Source organism: Nansenia antarctica, assembly GCF_963989245.1.
Source record: "Nansenia antarctica genome assembly, chromosome: 4".
In the NCBI taxonomy this organism is placed as follows: Eukaryota; Metazoa; Chordata; class Actinopteri; order Argentiniformes; family Microstomatidae; genus Nansenia; species Nansenia antarctica.
In genome coordinates this window covers 13,094,297-13,114,858 of record NC_137689.1, presented here as the reverse complement: position 1 = coordinate 13,114,858, position 20,562 = coordinate 13,094,297, and the positions used below count along the sequence as shown (strand labels likewise).

General features: G+C 42.5%; 4 protein-coding genes across 4 annotated transcripts in view; 2 read left to right on the top strand and 2 right to left on the bottom strand.

The window, feature by feature from the left end:
- The first annotated feature begins 201 nt into the window (after nucleotides 1-201).
- aprt (adenine phosphoribosyltransferase) lies at nucleotides 202-4,189 on the top strand. Its single transcript, XM_080530293.1, has 5 exons — nucleotides 202-341; nucleotides 524-627; nucleotides 2,256-2,389; nucleotides 3,527-3,605; nucleotides 3,734-4,189. Exons 1-5 carry the CDS (start codon nucleotides 253-255, stop codon nucleotides 3,871-3,873), a joined length of 546 nt encoding a protein of 181 aa, XP_080386419.1. The 5' UTR covers nucleotides 202-252; the 3' UTR covers nucleotides 3,874-4,189.
- A 2,103-nt stretch (nucleotides 4,190-6,292) lies between these two features.
- Nucleotides 6,293-6,730, bottom strand: LOC308155672 (histone H2A-like; the record flags this gene model as incomplete). Its single annotated transcript, XM_080529046.1, has 1 exon — nucleotides 6,293-6,730. The coding sequence occupies one exon, from the start codon at nucleotides 6,728-6,730 to the stop codon at nucleotides 6,293-6,295; it is 438 nt and encodes a 145-aa protein (XP_080385172.1).
- A 2,119-nt stretch (nucleotides 6,731-8,849) lies between these two features.
- On the bottom strand, nucleotides 8,850-16,614 carry cdt1 (chromatin licensing and DNA replication factor 1; the record flags this gene model as incomplete). Its single annotated transcript, XM_080529045.1, has 10 exons — nucleotides 8,850-9,013; nucleotides 9,139-9,340; nucleotides 9,654-9,797; nucleotides 11,267-11,455; nucleotides 11,691-11,791; nucleotides 13,838-13,983; nucleotides 14,129-14,323; nucleotides 14,682-14,914; nucleotides 15,113-15,274; nucleotides 16,075-16,614. The coding sequence occupies 10 exons, from the start codon at nucleotides 16,612-16,614 to the stop codon at nucleotides 8,850-8,852; spliced, it is 2,076 nt and encodes a 691-aa protein (XP_080385171.1).
- Nucleotides 16,615-18,663: 2,049 nt separating this feature from the next.
- Nucleotides 18,664-20,562, top strand: part of piezo1 (piezo type mechanosensitive ion channel component 1 (Er blood group)) — a gene marked incomplete at both ends in the record, with an annotated part of 76,358 nt that continues 74,459 nt past the window's right edge. Inside the window, one exon of the mRNA XM_080529044.1 lies at nucleotides 18,664-18,727. Coding sequence (XP_080385170.1) covers nucleotides 18,664-18,727 — 64 coding nt within the window. The remainder of the gene's footprint in view (nucleotides 18,728-20,562) is intronic.

The following is a 20,562-nucleotide window of genomic DNA, read 5'->3' as shown; positions in this document are numbered from 1 at the left end:
TGCATGTGGTTCCTCCAAAGGTCTATCAAATAATATAACAGTACATCAAACATTTGACAGTATTTTAGATTTTATTACATACAAATTTGAAAATTACTGGAATTTACAGGGGGTGGGGCGCGCGATGTTCGATGACTCTACGCCTGATTGGTTGTCCTGGCAGATGTCAGTTGACTCGTTTGGTCTCCAGACAGTGAAGCACTTCACGCTCAGATTCATATGTGGAGCTAGCAGATTAGCCGCATTCTTACCATGACAGAGAATAGGGAATCAAAGCTAGAATTGGTGACCAAGACTATAGCAGCTTATCCAGACTTTCCAAGTAAAGGAATACTTTTCAGGTAAGTAGCTAATAACGAGGGGATGGTCATACATGAGGCTGTCCCTCTCTGATAACGAATGGCTGCTAGCGAACGAAGTGACTAGCCTGCCTTGGATCAGCTTTGTAACGTATTCTTCACATTCTAACGAAATATGTTGGTTCATGTTAGTTTTCGTGCTGTATTGTGTTTTTGTGTCCCAGAGACGTGTGTCCGATTCTCAAAAGCCCCGCAGCTCTGACAGCAGTGATCGACCTGTTTGAGGAACATGTGAGGCAGACACACCCGGAGGTGGAGCTGATAGTGGGTGAGTCTGACAGTAGAGCCATCCAGCATGGCCAGTAGTCTGAAGTCTAGTCACAGATTGGTAGGAGGGAGACGGGGGACGTAATACTTCATTTCGACTTAATACTGTTTACATTCGCATGTATGTTATTTAAGCAATATCACACGAGAGGGAGTGTGTTATACTGAATACGATCACAGCCGTGCTGATATTCAGTATAACAGCACGAGCTCGAGTGTGATATTGCTTTTATACAACAGTTCTACAGCGCGATTTATTAGTTAACGGTAATAAGCGACAACAGATTATGATTTGTTTGTTTATTTAATCATAAAAATACAATAAAAATAGTTCTGCAACTGAACTTCAAATGGACTGTTGCCTAGTAACCTGAACACAAACATGTCGTCTAATTAACGGTCATTTAGTAGAACATCTGTGCGGCGGAGTGATACGTATAGTTAAAAGTCCCAGTGCTGTTATACTGTATATTGGCACTCATGGAATGCCTCTTATCCAATCAAATTACTTGGTCGGAACTAACTGTTGTATAATGTTAGCCATCTCTTGTATATAGCTACTATCTACTATACTTATCATACTCAGGCTTTTTCCGGCATTGAAAAGACTTTAAAATAACATTTTAAAAACGTTTTTTTTTTTTTTGTGTAATACAATTTCGGTCAAAAAAATTGTCCATGCATTTATTGCTGCAATTCGGTCATCCCAGCAGCAGGTGCTGCTAGACCATCATTACGTTATGTGCGCAATAGCAGTGGAAGATTCATTTGTACAACATAATAAAAAATCATAATCATAATAATAATACAAATAATAAAAGATAATAATGAAAAATAAACTCTCACCACCAACAAAATGAACAACTTGTTTTGTTTTTAGATATGACACAATACATCCTGAGTTACTATGAAGGGGAAAACATCTTCTCCCCTCATTTGTTCCCCATACCCATGTCCGCTAAGGGTCTCTGTACATTTGTAGCCTACTCCCAGTTGTCCCCCACCCAATAAATGTGATTTACCCATTTACAACAGCCAGGCAAATTAGGGTGCGTAGTACTGCATCATTACAACGTTTTTATTGTTTACTAAACATCGGGCACCTTAACCCAGTGTTCGGTTCATCCCGCAACACCAGTTCTGCTTACCAAATGTGGATCACCAGACGGCTCGCATTCCACGCCCGGTTCCAAACCAGTGAGCTTGCTTCTTACCCATTTAAGAGAATAGGTTGAGATTGTTTCGGCCCCAATCCTACGTGAGTTTTGGGGCCTTTGTGGAACTCTCTGAAGCAGTGCCTCTCTAGATGCAGACACAGGCCCACATTAGGCCCACTCTCCACGTGCTTTCTAGCACATAGTTTGATACCACATATATTTTTTTGATACGACATATAGTAGGCCTTCTTTTTTTGCTTATGCAACGTTTATAAGTGACCCACCAGAAGTGATATTTGATTCTTTTTTCCTGTGGCAGTGGTGTGTTACTGTAGCTATCCTTATCACACTCAAGTCTTGTTATATGTAAATGTAGTAATTCTGAACTCATCTGTTAATTAATCACATGTCTTCTAAGCAATACTATGGATGTTGACCCTGGTCTAAAGAGGTCATCTGTGTGGTTGTGTAGGTCTGGATGCCCGGGGGTTTCTCTTTGGGCCCCTGCTGGCCCAGAGGCTAGGAGTGGGCTTTATACTGATTCGGAAGAAAGGAAAACTTCCAGGACCAACAGTCTCCGTAGCCTACACACTGGAGTATGGACAGGTAAAATAGTCTGGTCTGGTGATGAGTTACATTGATTGATTGTGTGCATGTGTGCCAGAGATCTTTCATAACATCATGGTCTAAGACTAAGTGACAGCTCTATTCAGAATGTCCGATGCACTTCCATGCTTCACTCCCACATCACAACAATCCATGCTTTATATCAATGTCACAACAACCATCTCCTGAAGTCCGCAACCTGGGTGTCACCCATGACTCCACCCTCTCCTTCCAGTCACACACCTCTTACACCTCAAAAACATTGCCAGACTCAGTCAGTCTCTGACTCTGTGGCCGAAACCCTCGTCCATGCCTTTGTCACCTCCCGCCTGGACTATTGCAATGGAGTCCTGTTCGGGGTACCCAGCAAAGCCCTAGACAGGCTCCTGTATGTGCAGAACTCCGCTGCCAGGGTTCTCACCCACACCAAGCCCTGGCAGCACATCACCCCCACCCTCATTCACCTCCACTGGCTTCCGGTCAAGTCCCGCATCCTGTACAAAATCCTCCTCACCTACAAATCCCTCCTGACCTTCCTGCCAACATACGCCATTCCCGCACCAACCTACAAACCTTTGGGGATAGAGCCTTCAGTGTGGCAGCCCCCACCCTTTGGAACTCTCCCCCCACATAGGGCTTACACACCGGCAGTTCCGAACGCCGGTTCGCGTTCGCGTACCGAAACCTCCGAACGTTGGCGCTGTCTGGCGAACGATACACTGGTATGAACGCGGGCTCGTTCGCCAGACAGCGCCAACGTTCGGAGGTTTCGGTACGCGAACGCGAACCGGCGTTCGGAACTGCCGGTGTGTAAGCCCTAACAGTGATCTGCAACGCCCCTACCCTGGACACCTTCAAATCAGCCCTCAAAACCCACCGGTTAACCAAGGCCTTTGGCCCCTAGTCTAGTTTTTGGCATTGTCTCTGTTTTCTGTTTTTGTCTGTCTGTCTGTCTTTCTGTAAATGTGTTAAGCGTCTTTGGGTTCCTTGAAAGGCTCTATATATAATCTATAAAGATATTATTATTAACAATCATCCAAGCCTTATTATTATTAATATTACAAGTCATGTTTGTGAAACTGCTCTGCATATAGATCTTAGTTCCGATTCTGATCATGTAGGATTGTTATTTATCAGGCAGAGGCTGAGATCCAGGAGGATGCAGTGGCTCCGGGACAGAAGGTGCTGCTGATTGATGATCTACTAGCGACTGGTGGTAAGTCAAACTGTTGCTCTAGGTTAGAAGAAAGTGTCAATTGCCTTTGATCAACTCTAAAACTATGATTGGAGACAGTCAATAAGAATGGCTGCAATACGCTAACTTTGTTTTTGTTGTTTTGCCAGGAACCCTCTATGCTGCCTGTGAGTTGATGAAGAAACAGAAGGCAGATCTACTGGGCTCCATGGTGGTCATTGAGCTCAAAGATCTTAATGGGGTTGAGAAGGTCAAGCCATGTACCGTCTTCTCCCTGGTGCAGTACTGAGACCCTGCATACTTCCAAGTGTTCTACTCTGTGTTCAAGTGTTTTCTTTTTTTTTTTACAACTTTGCCATGTTCTCACAGTCTTCCAGTTCTTCCTTGGCTATAGTGAATTCCAAAGAAGACAACTTGACATAGGATTACTTCTTAAATTCTGGGCCAAAGCAAGCCACTATAGCATTCCTGTTATTAACTCAGTATCAGCATAGGAATTTTAAATCGGTGCATTTCATACTTTACTCAGTTTAAGATGTACTGGTTTTTCTCAATTTGTCTGTGAACTTGAATTTTATAAAAACGTTGTGTCATCAGTATTAATAAAGGTTCATATTGAGTCTTGGAGAAACATGTTACCATTATTCACTGCATACACACCTCTTATCCCACACATCATTATTTTCTTCTTTTAATATAATTTAAGAGGCAATCTAGGATTCAGACAAAGCAATACTTTTTGGTTAACAACTAGGGAAAGGGATGGAGAATGTAAACACTCATATTTGGGCAGCTGTGGATTATCAAAATGGTCATTTTAACCATGTATCGATGCTACAGTGTTTACAAGACAGTTGAGCTATGCCCATGAGGCATTTATAACTTAAATTCTTCCAGAACCAATAGCTATATATGTATAATTAATGTAAAGGCACCATATGCAGTATTGTGGCCTCTTTACTGCAATGGGAATTCAGAATGGTATCTCCTCTTCTCCCTCCCCTTGCTAAAATTAATTAGGAATCTGAATCATTTTCAAGTTTTTCCAGCGAATGTCTTAGTTCTATAGCCAAGGACCTATGTGGGTGGAATGCTTTCGTTATTTTGTTTGGAAATGTTCAGAAACGTGAACACGGAAATGAACCAGCCAACGGAGACTCACCTTTCACATTAAATGAGTGCTTTACCAGTAGGTGTGCGCATTCATACTGTGACAGAAAACCCTGTCACGGGCACACTACACCATTCCCAGGCCCCATTATCTGCCTAAACTCCCTGCCAGCACGGCATTGTGAAGCCAGGTCTGTCACTGAGGGCAAGGGTGCAAAATCAGTTGCAGTACTGACCATACAGTACACACTTCTGTTAAACCTCAAATTCCACAAAACTCAGACAGGGCTGTAATATCAAACATCTATGGAATCCATGATAGAAACCCTTGCACATCAGCTGCATTGGTCTGCTTCAAGCACTGACAAATGCTTACTTGCAGTTCAGGTATGGCATCAAGATTATACATGCACTAAAGGAGGCAATTTGACAACTACTTGCTGATATTTAGCTGGGCCTTAACTGGAAATCAACACCAAAAAATGATACAATAGGTCAGAGGTGATGACTATGAAATTCGAAAAAGTCAGGTACTCACTACAGCAGGGGTCCCCAAACTTTTTTCTGTGAGGGCCACATCATTTTTCCTTTCTGTGATGGGGGGCCTGGGTCGGTCTCTAACATAAAATAATATGGAACGGAGTGAAATGGAGGCGGTTGCGCAAAGCAATTGCGCGCAGGAGAGCACTGGTGGATGCAAACAAAGTCTAAACAGTTGAATTTGGATGGAATTTATACCTATAGTGATATGTCAATGAAATATAATCAGTTTTACAGTCTGATACATGAGGGAGGACCCTCATCATACACGGGGGGACCCATGAAGCAGGGCTGTCTGGGGGTCCTTAAACGAGCATCAAACACTTAATTTCTACCATTCTGGTGAATTGATATGCACCAATTTGTGACCTTTCTGCATCAATTTATGGTGGAAATGTCATTATTTATGCAAAGGAAAACACAATATTCAGGCACCAGATGATCAAAATATAATGTAATATAAGGCTCTCAGGCATTCTGTACTTTCAAATATGTATTCTCCTTGAGCAGTCAACATCAACTATCAGCTATTTCACTAGCAAAAACTAAAGATAACTTATTTGCGAAACAGCGCCCCCGCCACCACGTCGGCGCAGTGCCGCTATTGCAGTCAGAAATGACAGAAATCCACCGAGTGCAACGCCTGTAGAAAATTGACGTTGTTCAAAGGGCCGGTCCAAGTGTGGGGGTGGGCCGTGTCCGGCCCGCGGGCCGGAGTTTGGGGACCCCTGCACTACAGGATCTCAGAAAAGTTTTACACAACATGGTCCCCTTTCATAAACCAAATAGAAACGTTGTCTTGCTTGGATACTTGCATTAGACAACTTTCAAGGAGGAACCATCCATCTTTCTTGGAAAGAAATGGGCATGACTTGTCTTGATGTCAAACATCAGATCATGTTCAGTAAAAGTTAATTCATTGAATCCTGCAGAAACATATTACATACTTCACTATATATAAGTCTACGCAACAACAGTTTTTTTGGTCATCAAATCGTTTTATTAGGTATAAAAATAAGTGCACAGTAAGTAAAACAGGATAAAGCTTAGGGAAGTTTTTAAAACTCTTGGGACTGAATCTCTTGTTCAGTGCTGGGACTGCGGCCGTCGTCTTTAGAGGCCGAGGCCTTGGTCTTCTTGGGGACCAGCTGGGCATGGATGTTGGGCAGGACCCCCCCCTCGGATATGGTGACCCCACCCAACAGCCTGTTCAGCTCCTCGTCGTTCCTCACGGCCAGTTGGATGTGCCGGGGGGCGATGCGCCGCTTGCCGTTGTCCCGGGCAGCGTTGCCTGCCAGCTCCAGGACCTCGGCGCAGAGATACTCCAGGATGGCAGCCAGGTACACCGAGGCGCCGGCACCGATGCGAGCGGCGTAGTTCCCCTTGCGCAGCAGACGGGCGATGCGCCCCACGGGGAACGAGAGACCGGCCCTGGACGTGCGGCTCTTGGTAGTTTTCTGTTTAGTTGCTACAACAGTCTTTCCGCGTCCAGACATCTTGGGAGTTTCTGGAGGAGTAAACGGATATATTATTAGTAGTGTGTTAGTGAACTGAATACATTCTAACATGGACTGACAAATCGTGAGCTTAGAATGATAAGGTTCTATCTCCGTCTAGGGCAGTTTAGAGATATTGAGCGTCAACGTTTTTACATTCCATTATGTTTTGTGAGATGGAACCGTTGTATTTTATGAATTACTAACTGAAAAATGTCAACATTTTAAAAAATAACACCACACAGGCATTAATAAACACCTAATGGATCAGATTATGTAAAAAACTCAATTTTGACAAAAATGGAGATAGAACCTTGTAATTCTAACGTCACGAGATGCATCATCTAGCGTCCCCAAATGTAAGCATAGCCTACTCCAGACCTCGGTTAAGGGTCTGAAACCTTACGGCACACAGGCGTCAATGCACCTGACCATCTTGTCTCTTCAGCTGTTGCCACTCAAATCATTACAATTAAGACCTGAGCACTGTTAATAACATATGAAATGCTACAAAAGGGAGGAATGTCCCATTAACGCTGATGGGCTGCGGTATGTGCAGGTATTTGTTCCAGCAACCTTACAACAAACCTTTGTTGCAAGGCCTCCACATCTAAGACGCTACTTGTTTTACTGCTGTATATTTAACAAGCCAAATAGTTATCCTACATTTAAAGCAATTTTCTCACAAAGCCATACAAAACCAGGAATTCTAGATTAGATTGAACTGTCATTTACCCACTCTCTGTAGTTTGCAGCAAAAGGAGTCCTCTGTAACTGAGTAGTAGTAGTGTACTGTCATGACTATTGTCTCTTTTATAATAGGTAGGAACAATTAAGTTATGACTATGGGCACCTGTACCCCTAATCACATGTCATGATTAGCTGCGTTTGATTGGATTTACTATTGTTATCTGACAGCCAATCGAATCAGAGTAAATTCACCTCTGACCTGAAGTTACAACCAGCTACAATTACATTAGGCCTACTGTTGTTGCCTCATGGATCGAAAATCATACACTCATCGAACACTTTATTAGGAACACTATACTAGTCCTGGGTAGGGCTCTATTTGCTCTCAAAACAGCCTCAATTCTTCGTGCCATTGATTCCACAAAATGTTGAAAACATTCCTTTGAGATTCTGGTCCATGAGGACATGATTGCATCACCCAATTTTTCAGGTGCACTTTCAAGCTGTGAATCCCTGTTCTACCACATCCCAACGGTGTTCGATTGGATTCAGATCCGGTGACTGGGAAGGCCACTCAATAACACTAAACTCATTGTCAGGTTCATAAAAACAGTTTGAGACGACTTGCTTTGTGACATGGTGCATTATCATGCTGGAAGTAGCCATTAGAAGATGGGTGCATTGTGGCCATGAAGGGATGCACATAACCAGCAACAATACTCAAATAGGCTGTGGCATTCAAACAATGATTGATTGGTATTAACAGGCCCAAAGTGTGCCAAGAAAACATCCCCCACACTATTACACCACCTCCATGAAATGAATGAGAAGGTGTACAGGTGTTCCTAAGTGCTCACTCAGCAAGTGTATTATGTCCATTCCGGTTATATACATGCATGGAGGTGCACACCCCAGGAAAAGAAAGAACACAGCATTTGTCTAGTATTAAAAAGTATGTATTATCCAGCTGCCCTCTTAAGCCATGACTTAATAATACACACATGAAGCAATACACACATTCATTTGTATAACTTGATAAGAAAAATGTATTATCCTTTTCAAAAGTGGGTGTGAGTTTGTCCGCCATAAACTTTTTTATTACAGAACAAGGGAGAACACCAACCAAAACAACCTAAATAAAATAAAAAGATTCAGTTAAAAAATAAAATAAAAACGCACTCACTCACTCTTGAATTCAATTCAAATCTTGAATTTATATAAACCAGGGGGGTATTCCATCAACGTCTCTAAAGGAAAGTCCAGGCTTATTTTCATGAACCTCGTGAGAATTTTCCTTCCCTTCACAGTTCAACATGGTATAAATGTCCATCTCTAAAAGACTGGGAGCCTCTAAAATTGTCCTTGTATACACGCATTCAAATACAACTAAGAATTGCACATTATGTTTAGTCATTGATGTCCTTGAGTTTCAACGCTTCTCTTCCTCTTCAGTCTTGCGACTAATCTTCTCCATCACCACATTCAGGTCCATAGTCTTGCTTAGCTTCAGATAGAAATCCTTTCTGATTGGGTGAATGGTCAGCCACTCAGGAGTCAGTTCTGCTAGCAGTCGAAGATGCTTCTCCATCTCACCTGGAATTAAGACGGTCAGAATAGTCAATACTGCAACATTTCCTAAAGACATAAGCATACATTGTTCCCATAGATTATACATTGATGAACGCATTTCACATTTGGGCTTCCTTCTGGTTCCCCACCTGTGCTGAGAGCAGAGCGGTAGCTAGCCACCATGCGGTTACAGGCCAACTCCATGATGAGGGCCGGTTTCTTCTCTGCCACAAACACGTTCCGCAGGATCCGAGACAGCTCCCCTAGCCGTGACATCATCAGTAGCCGCTCCTCTTGCTGAGGGTTCCGTGTCATGGCGGCCTGGAGCTTCTGAGCCTCTTTTGCCCGGATCTGAGGCAACAAGCGTAAAACTGTAAGCACTAGTACCAAATGCACACAGGGCATACTGTACCACCACACACACACACACACACACACACACAATACTGAATCACAAACCAACCCTTGCACCGAGTCACCCCTGTAGATCAGAGAGTTGGATAGGTATAAACAATACCAGAACATTTCCAGCCAGCCAATCATGGCAAGACTAGAGTATCACATGAATCCAATCCACTCACATTCTATAGGAGTGCCTAGGCGGTATTAGATAGGTGTTGATTTGGTAACTTCAAGCAATCCATTCAAGGACAGTGTGGCCTACCCTCTCCAGCAGGGACTGAGAGACTCCTTTGAGGGTGCTGGGTGTTTCAGTGGAAGCCTTGGCCGTTGGTGGAACAGACTCTGGCTCTTTTACACGGGCGGTCTCTGCGGTCTTCAGAGCCATGTTGGCTAGTGCTTTCTCCATCTGCAAAGAGAAGCAAGTTATCACCAAATACAAAACAGATTCAAGACTGAAACAGTTGTCTCCACTTTAAGTGTGCAACCAAGTCAAGAACACATTAAAATCAGATAACAAAATAAATATATAAATATATCTGGGCCTCCTTAAAGTTCTTCTAAATGTAGAGATGCTCCGATCAGGGTTTTTGGTGCCGATCACTGGAATCAGTGATCTGCCGATCCGATATCACCGATCACCGATCACAGCGTCGAAAATGGCAATTGAAGCATTCTATTTATTGTGTAGCATTATTTATGTTTTAAATTATTCTTAACACCATTGACATTGTATATTAAGTATTTAAATGAAATTAGGAGATGAGAAAGTATCATGAATTGACGACCATCTGTTTTATTGAATTCACAACCACCTGTAGCTTACTTCAGGAAAAACAAATAAAATGTGAAAATAAAAATCATAATAAATAAAATGTACACTGTCACATCAAATGTGCAACATTCCACTCGAATGAGAGGAACTAGGGGCTCTTAGAGAACTTGGAGCTTATACTGTAACTGTAGCTTTCCTGAGGAACAATAAACATACCCAAACTAAACTGCAACATAAACAGGCTATAGCCAAATATAAAATACTGTTTCAAGTCAGTCAGTTTCAAGTCATATTTAGGAGGAGATAAGACAGCAAGTCAGCAATAATCAATAAAACAACAAAACAAAACATTGCACCTAAGGAGATTTCAGACTCAAACCTTACTTCTGATTAAGCAGCATCACTGGCAGATTAGCCTTGAGAAATACAAGCATCTCAGCGTTTTTGGCACTCAGCCTGTTCCTCTTATCATCTAAAATATGTCCTGCTGCTGAAAAGTCGCTCGCTATCTACACTTGTGCAAGGTGCACAGAGGAAGACCTAAAACTCACGCGCTAATAGTTGTTGTTGCTATGGGCCAAGTGACTTCCTGCTCGCGGGGTCACATGACGTCGGTGAACACTACCTACACTACGCTCGTGAAGTCGCGCTGGAACTCTGACCAGCACTCGTGGAACGCCTCTCGTCCAATCAAAGCACTCGGTCCCTTTATGACGTCGAGCCCAGTGTGCGCTTCGGCGCTCTCTGAGCGAATCGACGAACGCAGCAAATGCCGTATGATATTCGTGGTATTGAAAGACCTTGCGTGCGTTCCTCCCCGAGGTATTTCTTTTGAGCAGACATTACAAACGGCATATTTGTTGTCTCTTTCCGACACTGTGTAATATTTCCAGACTGGCGACGCCATTTTGTAAACTGATCGGTCATGTTTGATCGGCCGTTTTGAGAACTCCGATCAAAACCGATCAAGGCCATATCGGCCGATACCGATCGGCGCCGATCAGATCGGAGCATCACTATCTAAATGTTCAACAAAATGGTATTGTAATGGATCCTAAAGCTTCAACACAATGCTGCAGGAAAAAGCAGAGGTCAAACTGCACCTTAGGGGTCATCAGGGAGCGGGCCTTATCCAGAACCTCTTGGGCAGTAGTGAGCTTATCGGTCTGGGGGGGCTGGGGCAGCGTGCTGGGCTCAACGTTAGGCACCTCATCCACGTTGAAGCGTGGGTGCCAGCGGGTGAGCTTGTCATCAGGGACTGTCAAAGAAGGATTCACAGTGGCAAGGAACACCTGTAGAACACAGAAAGAGGATAATTAAATAGTCATCCACCCGGATCGTCGTACAGTGACATACGGTCATCATGCTGTATCACAGTATAATGATCGTAAGCACCTGACTCTTTACATCACTTAAATTTTCCCCATGTGGCACAATGCAATTCTCTATGATAAAACACAGTACGAAGGGAAGCAGAGGTTAAAATGCTTGATAACGAGCATGAGACGTCGACTACATGCTGCCCACCTTGTGACGTTCTTTCACAATGCTGATGAGGCTGTGGTGGAAGACGCGCCTCCTCTCTAACAAGCGGGAAGCAGAGAGTACTGGACGTGCCTCACTCGTGTCTGTGGAGCGGGGGGGAAACATGTGTTAAGACATTCCCTTTTATCAATAATTCCTGAAATAATACGTATCCCTGAATCACAAATCAACCCTGAAACACCCAACCCCTGGACTTTCAATGCTGACGTTGCTGCTGTAATGTGAAAGGTACATTATGAGAAACTCCAGTTATCAGCCAGCCCCTCCATGCTCTGGCTCACCACTTTTCGCTGTTGCCTTCCGGCCGTCGTTTTAATGTTCCTCGGAGTGAGACCAACCGTCACTCCAAATCTTTTATCCCTTCAGCTATCAGACTACTTAACTCAGATGGTGATCACTTCAAGTAGACTTACAATGCACTGTTCTTAGTCGAGTATTTTTTTTCTTTCTTTTTCTGATTTCTTTGATTTATTATATTTTTTTAACTTAAGGGTGTCCTTTAATGACCTAGTTGTCTGTTTACTGAACTGTGCTTGACATGACATTGTACTGTTGTATGTTCAGTGTTTCCTCTACATGCATTTATTGGTGGCGGGCCGCCACGATGGAATTTCCTCCGCCACGAATTGATTCAGTCCCAAAAAAAAAAAAAAAAAAAAATCTCAAAAAAAAAAAAAAAAAAAAGAAACATTTTAGCTGATTAAAATATATCTGATCCTAGATCAGCGCTATAATGGATGTTGACTAAAAGTGCACCTAAATCCACGCCCATCTCTCTCTAACCGCTGATCCAAAATCAGATTAATGACATTCAGTTGACGACGTGACACAAGGGCTCCTGATTGGTCTAAATGTGAACTGTGGTATTATTGTTATTGTGTACAGGCCACCGTAGTGACATCCGGGGGGTATTCCACCAACATCGCTAAAGGGAAAATCCAGGTTTAGTCTGATAAATCTCGCGAGAGTTCTTACAAATATCCAGGCATATTCTGATAGGTCTCGCGAGAGTTATCAAAAATAAGCCAGGATTTTCCTTTAGCGACGTTGATGGAATACCCCCCAGGTCAGGTGGGCAGGTTACGACGAGACAACAAGAGACCGGTATTGTAGAGCTTACAGAGCGAGTTAAAATAAAGACACTTACATTGAAATACAGAAGGACTCACGTGTATGTTTAATAGAATAACACGACATGGTGTCAGAAGTCCTGTAAGTGAGTGTTAAGAGTTAGATCGGCCGACAAGTGTCATTTGAGCTCGTGACGGTGAGAAGGGAGAAGAAAAGATGGATGCTAATGCTAACGCGGGAGCAGCTGCAGTCCAGAGAACGGCGCCAGTTTCAAGTGCTACGTTAGCAGACATTAGCAAGTCAAAAAACGATTCTTATGTGCCGTCACTTTAGCAACGACACAGTATTGTCAAGGGGAAAAGAAGGGGAGACGATTTTTTTATTGACAACGGAATTACATGCTGGAAAAACATGCAGCTAAAATTCAGGGAACATTTGGACAATAAGAGACACACGGGAGAAGTACGGGAAAACAGGGCTCATGTGGGTCTCATCAAAGGTAAGAGTTTGTTTTCTTTAACTCAGCTGATACTCAGCTGTTTACCGAATGCTCCATCTGACTGTGATTTTACTTCTGTAATGTGGTGGGTTGACATAATTCACGCACGGAACTATAGGTTGAGACTATTGTTCCGTCCGTAGTACCCAAGTTGTTTAGACTGTTCTATTTACTGCTTGAGTGTGTTGTTGACAATCGTTCATGTCCTTCATTAAACGTTTAGCTTTGTCATTTGATACGCCGCCTACGACTACCATCTCTCTGCACTACAGTAAACAGTTAATCAGTAACGTTAGCCGCTTTTGTGCTCATGTAGGCCTACTTCGTATTATATTATAGCTGATGATCTTTGTGTGTGTATGTGACTGTCAGTCACAAGTTTATATTCTGTATATTCATTTTTTTTTTTTTTTGGCCGCGGTCACGGCCACCCGCCACCATTGTAAAAATTCCTGGAGGAAACACTGATGTTGTTTGTGTCTGAATGAGGAGTAAGCTACAAATGAATTGCCCCCAGTGGGATCAATAAAGTTGTCTGAATCTGAATCCTCCCTCTCACCGGCTTCTATGACGGGCTCCACTGTGAGCTGGTAGCTGGACCTCTTCACTGTAGCACTGAAGGTGGGAATGTTCTTCTCTTGGCGGAAGGCGTAGGCAGTAGGGTAGACGGTCTTAATCTGCCCCACGTGAGTCTCCTCGAAACGCCTGTCAAAACAGAACCCCAAGGGAATTAATATCTCAGCTACTGCTCCCCATCACACAATTCCTGTTAACTAGTAATGTTATACACATGGAAACTGAAAGTTTACAGCTAAATAACCAATCTGACTATGTAATTGGAGCTCCATACTTGTGCGTCATGTCCTGGACACCCTGCTTCACTTTGGCAAAGGTAACAGTCTCTGCGCGGTTGAAGAGCATTCCAACGATGGTGTCCATGCTCCGGAACATCTCAGCCAGCAGCTTGTACTGGTAGGGCAGGGAGAGGCCTGGGGGTACGTCCTGGGCAAGAGTGTGGTAACGCTGGTAGGCTGGGAGCCTCTCTCTGAGAAGAGCAGATTACAGGTCAGAACAAAACAGTCATTAGGACCAAAGGAGTGAGAGCGAGACATCATCCATTCACACTATTCACCAACAAACAGCTCTCTGATCAGTGACATTTGCATGAAATGCTAATCTTTCTGAGCTAGAGCATTTAACCACAATTGACACAGAGTTCACACCCGAGAAGCAATAGCACATTATGGGACTTCATACAGAGCGGGGCCAAGCACTGCTGGCTCACACCATCCTCTCCAGCACTGTTTCAACAACTATGGTGGACACGTAACCAGGTCAGCCCTATACAGCTCAGCTCTGTAGCGCAATTGGCTGTGTATATACAAGTGATAAATTACTCTCACCCATCCTCAGCTTGTTGCTGGGCTTGTTCCTCTGTAGGTTTAGCCTCCTTTGTCAATCTCTCCTCCTTCCTGTGCTGCGCCTTAGCAGCGAGCTCCTTGACGCGAGCTAGCCGAGCCTTCAGGACCGAGGCGGTAGTCTCAGGGGCCTTAGCGGCCCCGGGCAACTTCTGTGTCTGACTGTTGATCTTTTGAAGGCGGGACTTGAGGGCAGCAACATCCTCTTTGGAGATGGCCTGGTGGAGAAAGACACACATTCAGTACCGTTTAATCATTCCATGATTGGTCTGGCCGTGTGATTAAAGAGACAATTGGAAAGACAAATCTAGCCTAAATTCACTCAGTGACTTTAATTCATGTAGGGTGGCATAGTATGTGGTCCAGTATCATTGAGGAAGCAGAAGAAAAACATTTAAGCCAACAAAAAACTGTACCTTGTTCCCATTCGCTGACTCCTTGGAGCTGCTGTGGCCAAGCACTTTGCTCGTTGGGGAATTGTTAGCACTGTTATTACCATGATGGTTCTTTGACTCTTTATCGACAATAGCCAGGGGATGATGGGGCAACTGCACATCTTTAGCCGACGGTAGGCTGGCCTAAGAGTGAAAAGGAGAGTTTAACCCTAAACCTTTACACCTTTTACAAGCATTTCAGTCCCTACAAAGGGTGTTTGTTCCCGCCTCGTTGTCAAATGCCAACTTTCTTGCCAGTCAGCTAAGTAACTAACTACTATTCGAGTTGTAAAGTGAGGTGCTTCTCATAGCAATTCGTGAGCTTAGAATGATACGGTTCTATCTCCGTTTAGGGTAGTTCAGAGATATTTGAGCGTCAAAGTTTTTACATTCCATTATGTTTTGTGAGATGGAACCTTTGTATTTTATGAATTACTAACTAAAAAATAACACCACACAGGCATTAATAAACACCTAATGGATCAGATTATGTAAAATAAAAAAATAAAAATAAAAACTCAATTTTGACCAAAATGGAGAACCTTATAATTCTAAGCTCACGAATTGTAGCAAGCCCTGAATCTGGACGAGTGAAAACTACACCATTCGTCCTGGATCAGAGGGGTTAGTTTTGCGTCCAACAACATGTGCAGCACGATAACAACAGAGATAGGAAATGTTAGGATATTTATAGCATAGCATAGAGTACAGCACAGTGTTTTATTTGTATAGTATAGTATAGTGGATAGTGTACATAGCCTTTATTTATGTAAACCAGCTCTTTTCCCTTCTTGTTTTTATTATTATTATTATTTTCTAGCACCAGGGGAGCCCCCCCTCCCAAATGTCGTTGTATGGTACCTGTACTGTATTAATGACAATAAAGACTATGGATTCATTCATTCAACAACAACCACGCTAGTAAATAATAAACATAGGCCTACCTGCTCGCTGTCTTGGGACAGAATCAACTTCTTCCTGGCGGTCTTCTTCACCGTCTTGACCTCATTATTAGTTTTTTCCGAAGAAGCCTCATCTTTAGCTGACTCTACCCGGAGACGTCTCTTCTTCGCCGTGCTATGTTGTTCAGCAGTGGTGGAAAACACCGCCGATCCCAGGTCAAACTCGGCCTCCACAGATGTCCTCTTAGGGGTCCGGGGGCTGGAGGGGAGAGATTGTTTTTCGGGGTCAGGCCTTGCCGTCACCTCGGACGCTTTATCGACCGAGGCGGCCTCGTTAATGACCCTCAGAAACTCCTGTTGAACTGATATTTCAGATCCTGAGGTTTTAGCGATCGAAAGAGTTGCATTCCTGTTTTTCGACCGAGTTGATCTTGTGCCAGGCCTAGTAGCAGCCGCAGCAATGGTCAATCCAGAAACCCCGTTGTCCACATGTGTTGTTTTGTGTCCTTTAGCACGGGAAGCCCCGTCAACACCACCTTTCTTTCTCTGGGAAAAGAAATCGGTGACCCTAGCTTGAGACATAATAGAAATATGCCCGATATCACTGTCAACTATCAAGTTGTTTCCCCCTGTGCTCAGCATAGAAGAGTGTCCAAAACTAAATCGCTTTTAACTAGTCGCTTGCTACCATCCGGAAACTCTTGTTCACAGAGTAACCAATTTTCGCGCGGAATCTGTGTAAGACGCGCCCTTCTCCCAACTACGCCCGCCTTCTAACAGTGTTCTAATCCATGAGTGGCCAGAGTATAATGTGTTTGGACAAATGGGGATGGGGAAAGCTCTATGTATTCTTTTTGATTGGTTTAAAAATGGTCATCCTCCTTTTTTGTCGTACTGCATGGGTATATTCTCCAAAGAAACAAATAAAATAAAGATAATAAAATAAGACCGTAATGCAGCCAGTACTGTCTTATTTTACCTCTATAATCATAGGCCTATGTCGACTCTACACTTATCCTTGGTTAGGTTGGGTACGGGTTTTATTTAGTCATGTAAACTAGTATCTCAGATCATACGATGTGTCCATCCATTCATTTATTTGCCCATTAATCGCCTATGACAAATCAATCAGTAAACGAAATGATGTGATCATCTGAATGACACTAAGAAATGTCATAGTGTTTTAGTCTACTGTTTAAAATGATTACTTCATTAACTAATCTTGTTTTGTACACATATTTAAAATCATGTTCCTCTTAATTTCTTATTCTTCTTCTGCCAGAATAGACTTTTGAACATAGACTTGTAGGCTACTTGTACTACTTTCTTTTTGCAATCGCACAACAGTACGTGAGCTTAGAATTATAAGGTTCTATCTCCGTTTAGGGCAGTTCAGAGATATTGAGCGTCAAAGTGTTTACATTCCATTATGTTTTGGGAGATGGAACCTTTGTATTTTATGAATTACTAACTCAAAAATGTCAACATTTTTAAAATAACACCACACAGGCATTAATAAACACCTAATGGATCAGATTATGTAAAAAACTAAATTTTGACCAAAATGGAGATAGAACCTTATAATTCTAACGTCAACGTTAGGCTACAGAGTCTAGTCAAACGTTTGTTTGGGCACACTGTACAGTGTCCCACTAGAGGGCGCCAGTGATACAAACATAGAGCTCCGACTAGGAGGCTACAGAAGTGCCACATTCCAGGGCTCAAACAGGTTACAGCGGAGTGTCAAACTACTGGAGAAGTTTACCAACACAGGAGTCGTTGTCGGGGGTCCAGCCTCATTCACAGTGACACAGGTTATATCTCACCATTATGCCACGGTAGGGTTATTGTTTTTGTTTCAAAGGCACTCGTACATACATGGCACTTGCAGTTTCCAAACGTGGATACTGCAAATGAAGCTTTAAGTATAACGCAAAACGACCATGTGGTCTGTAAAACACATTGATAGATAGGCTTCTTAAAAAATAAGAGTATAGCTCTAAGATAAGGTTTATGCATGTTTTATAGACACTTTATTCATCTGTAAAAAAAAATAACAATGAATGTTTTCTTCATTTAGAAGAAGCACCTGAAGACAGGTTGTGGAGAATCTGGTGAGGAAGTGAACCAGCGAGAGTGAACTACTGAGTGCGACTGAGAGAACAGTTGAACTGTTGCAACGCTGGTGAATCACTTTTTCCATGAAGATAATTTGCTTTACAGGGAATATTAAATCCAACGGGCGGCTTTGGGACGAGAGGGCTGTTTCTACCGGAGAGCTGGTAGACTAAACTGGTGTTAATAAAGTTGATATCCCCGAAATGATGAGGAGGTGAAAATGCCTTTTGGACAGAAAATCAACAGAATGTATTATTGGTCCACTACTACTCTGGATTATTCAGAAAGTCAACTTTTTGGATGACATGCTCGGACTTTTTTTTGGGGTGACATGTATGCTCGCCTAATGGAATTACCGAAATCATTCCAGTCATTTTCTTCTTTCTTGATCTTGTTTTGTAAACAATGAACAATTATTTTGGACTGGATTTTGCGAAAATTAATCGGGTGGAATTGAACGTTCCTTCCAGGAATGTCCAGGGGATTGTAGCCTGGAGTTGAACCTCAGTGCTCATGGAACTCCAGGTGGTATGTGGTCTGCTCTACTGCTTTCTACTGCCCACCTTCTTGTTAGCAGGTAATAATAATAATATAATGTTTGTTAATAAACCGGCACTAGATCATGACGTTAGAATTATAAGGTTCTATCTAAATTTTTGTCAAAATTGAGTTTTTTACATCATCTGATCCATTAGGTGTTTATTAATGCCTGTGTGGTGTTATTTTTTTAAATGTTGACATTTTTTAGTTAATAATTCATAAAATACAAAGGTTCCATCTCACAAAACATAATGGAATGTAAAAACGTTGACGCTCAATATCTCTGAACTACCCTAAACGGAGATAGAACCTTATAATTCTAAGCTCACGATCTGTCAGTAGCCTATATGAATGAATCAGTGTGATCTATGCGTTGAGATATTCCCATGGCCAATGTTTGATTTAAACAAATACATCATAATATATGTATTTATAGAGGGTAACACATAGAACAAAATTACATTTGGGGGAAGGGGGGGGGGGCGTTTGTGAATGGACATGAATAGATTTACATACTGATATTGATACAAGTCACATTATCTGAGATTAACTCACTCACTGCATTGAACATGATTATTATGGATTCATATTAGGGCTGTAAAGATGAATAGATGAATCGAACAAATTAACTAACTAATGCTTTAGTTGACAACTCTTCTTTTGGATTTCCAAATGTCAGACGAAGGACAAGACGTTGAAGATAGAGTGAGTGCCATGTGGCCCAAGTAAACAATGTGTTGTACCAAGGTGACTCGGTTTAAGCAATTAGCACCCTTTGGTCTAATTATAGACTTATAGTCTGTGGGAATGGGAATGACAATTCGCACCTTTGATGTGGAGGCCATCATTTAATTGTTAACTTGTAAAGTGTCCTACTACTCCATCACTCATTCGTTAGGCACCTCTTTGGTTTATTGTGTAGAAAATGAAAACACAGATTAATTTCCACATCAGATTAATTTGTAGATTAACCAACTAATTAACAAATGAATCAACGAATTGATTTTAATTGATTGACAGCCCATTATTAGGAACACTATACTAATACTGTGTAGGGCCTCACATTGCTCTCAAAAAAACTTTTTCATGGCATTAATTCCACAAGATGTTGGAAACATTCCTTGGGTCCAGGATGACATGATTGCATCACGCAATTCCTGCAGATTTCTCAGGTGCACTTTCAAACTGTGAGTCTCCCGTTCTACCACATCCCAAAGGTGTTCTATTGGATTCAAATCCAGTGACTGGGAATGCCACCGAAGAACACTGAACTCATTGTCATGTTCATGAAACCAGTTTGAGAAGACTTTTGCTTTGTGACATGGTGCATTATCATGCTGGAAGTAGCTATTAGAACATTGGTACATTGTGGCCATGAAGGGATACACATGGCCAGCAACAATAGGCTGTGGCATCCAAGTGATGATTGATTGGTATTAACAGGCCCAAAGTGTGTCAAGAAAACATTCCCCACACCATGAGTATGAGTGACACTGGTGTTCCTAATAAAGTTTTCAGTGAGTGTATGTCACTGGTATTATAATCCTTAATGAGCTTTATTGCACCTAGAGTCAATGGTCCACGGTCTCTGTTCTTCTCCCCAGTATAGTGGCCCTCCAGTATGTTCTCATGATGATTAAGCAGACACACCCTCAGGCCTAGCTTCCTCTTTGCAACATTTAAGACAGGAGCTCTTACTGTTAAGAAACACACATGCGTTGCCACAGGAGTAGTCAAAAACGTGTAATATAGCTGACCAAATACAATTAACTAAATTACTTCTCCCTCACATGATGTGTTCACGTCTTGTAACTGTCTTGCTGGAAGGAAACCTTCCCATCTGTAAAAATTCCATTCCGACTAGTAAGCCTC

Bases quoted from the DNA above. Each gene is read 5' to 3' on its own strand.
- aprt (XM_080530293.1), top strand. From the start codon at position 253: ATGACAGAGAATAGGGAATCAAAGCTAGAATTGGTGACCAAGACTATA. The intron at 342-523 runs GTAAGTAGCTAA...TTTGTGTCCCAG, and splicing joins AGTAAAGGAATACTTTTCAG to AGACGTGTGTCCGATTCTCA. The intron at 2,390-3,526 runs GTAAAATAGTCT...GTTATTTATCAG, and splicing joins ACACACTGGAGTATGGACAG to GCAGAGGCTGAGATCCAGGA.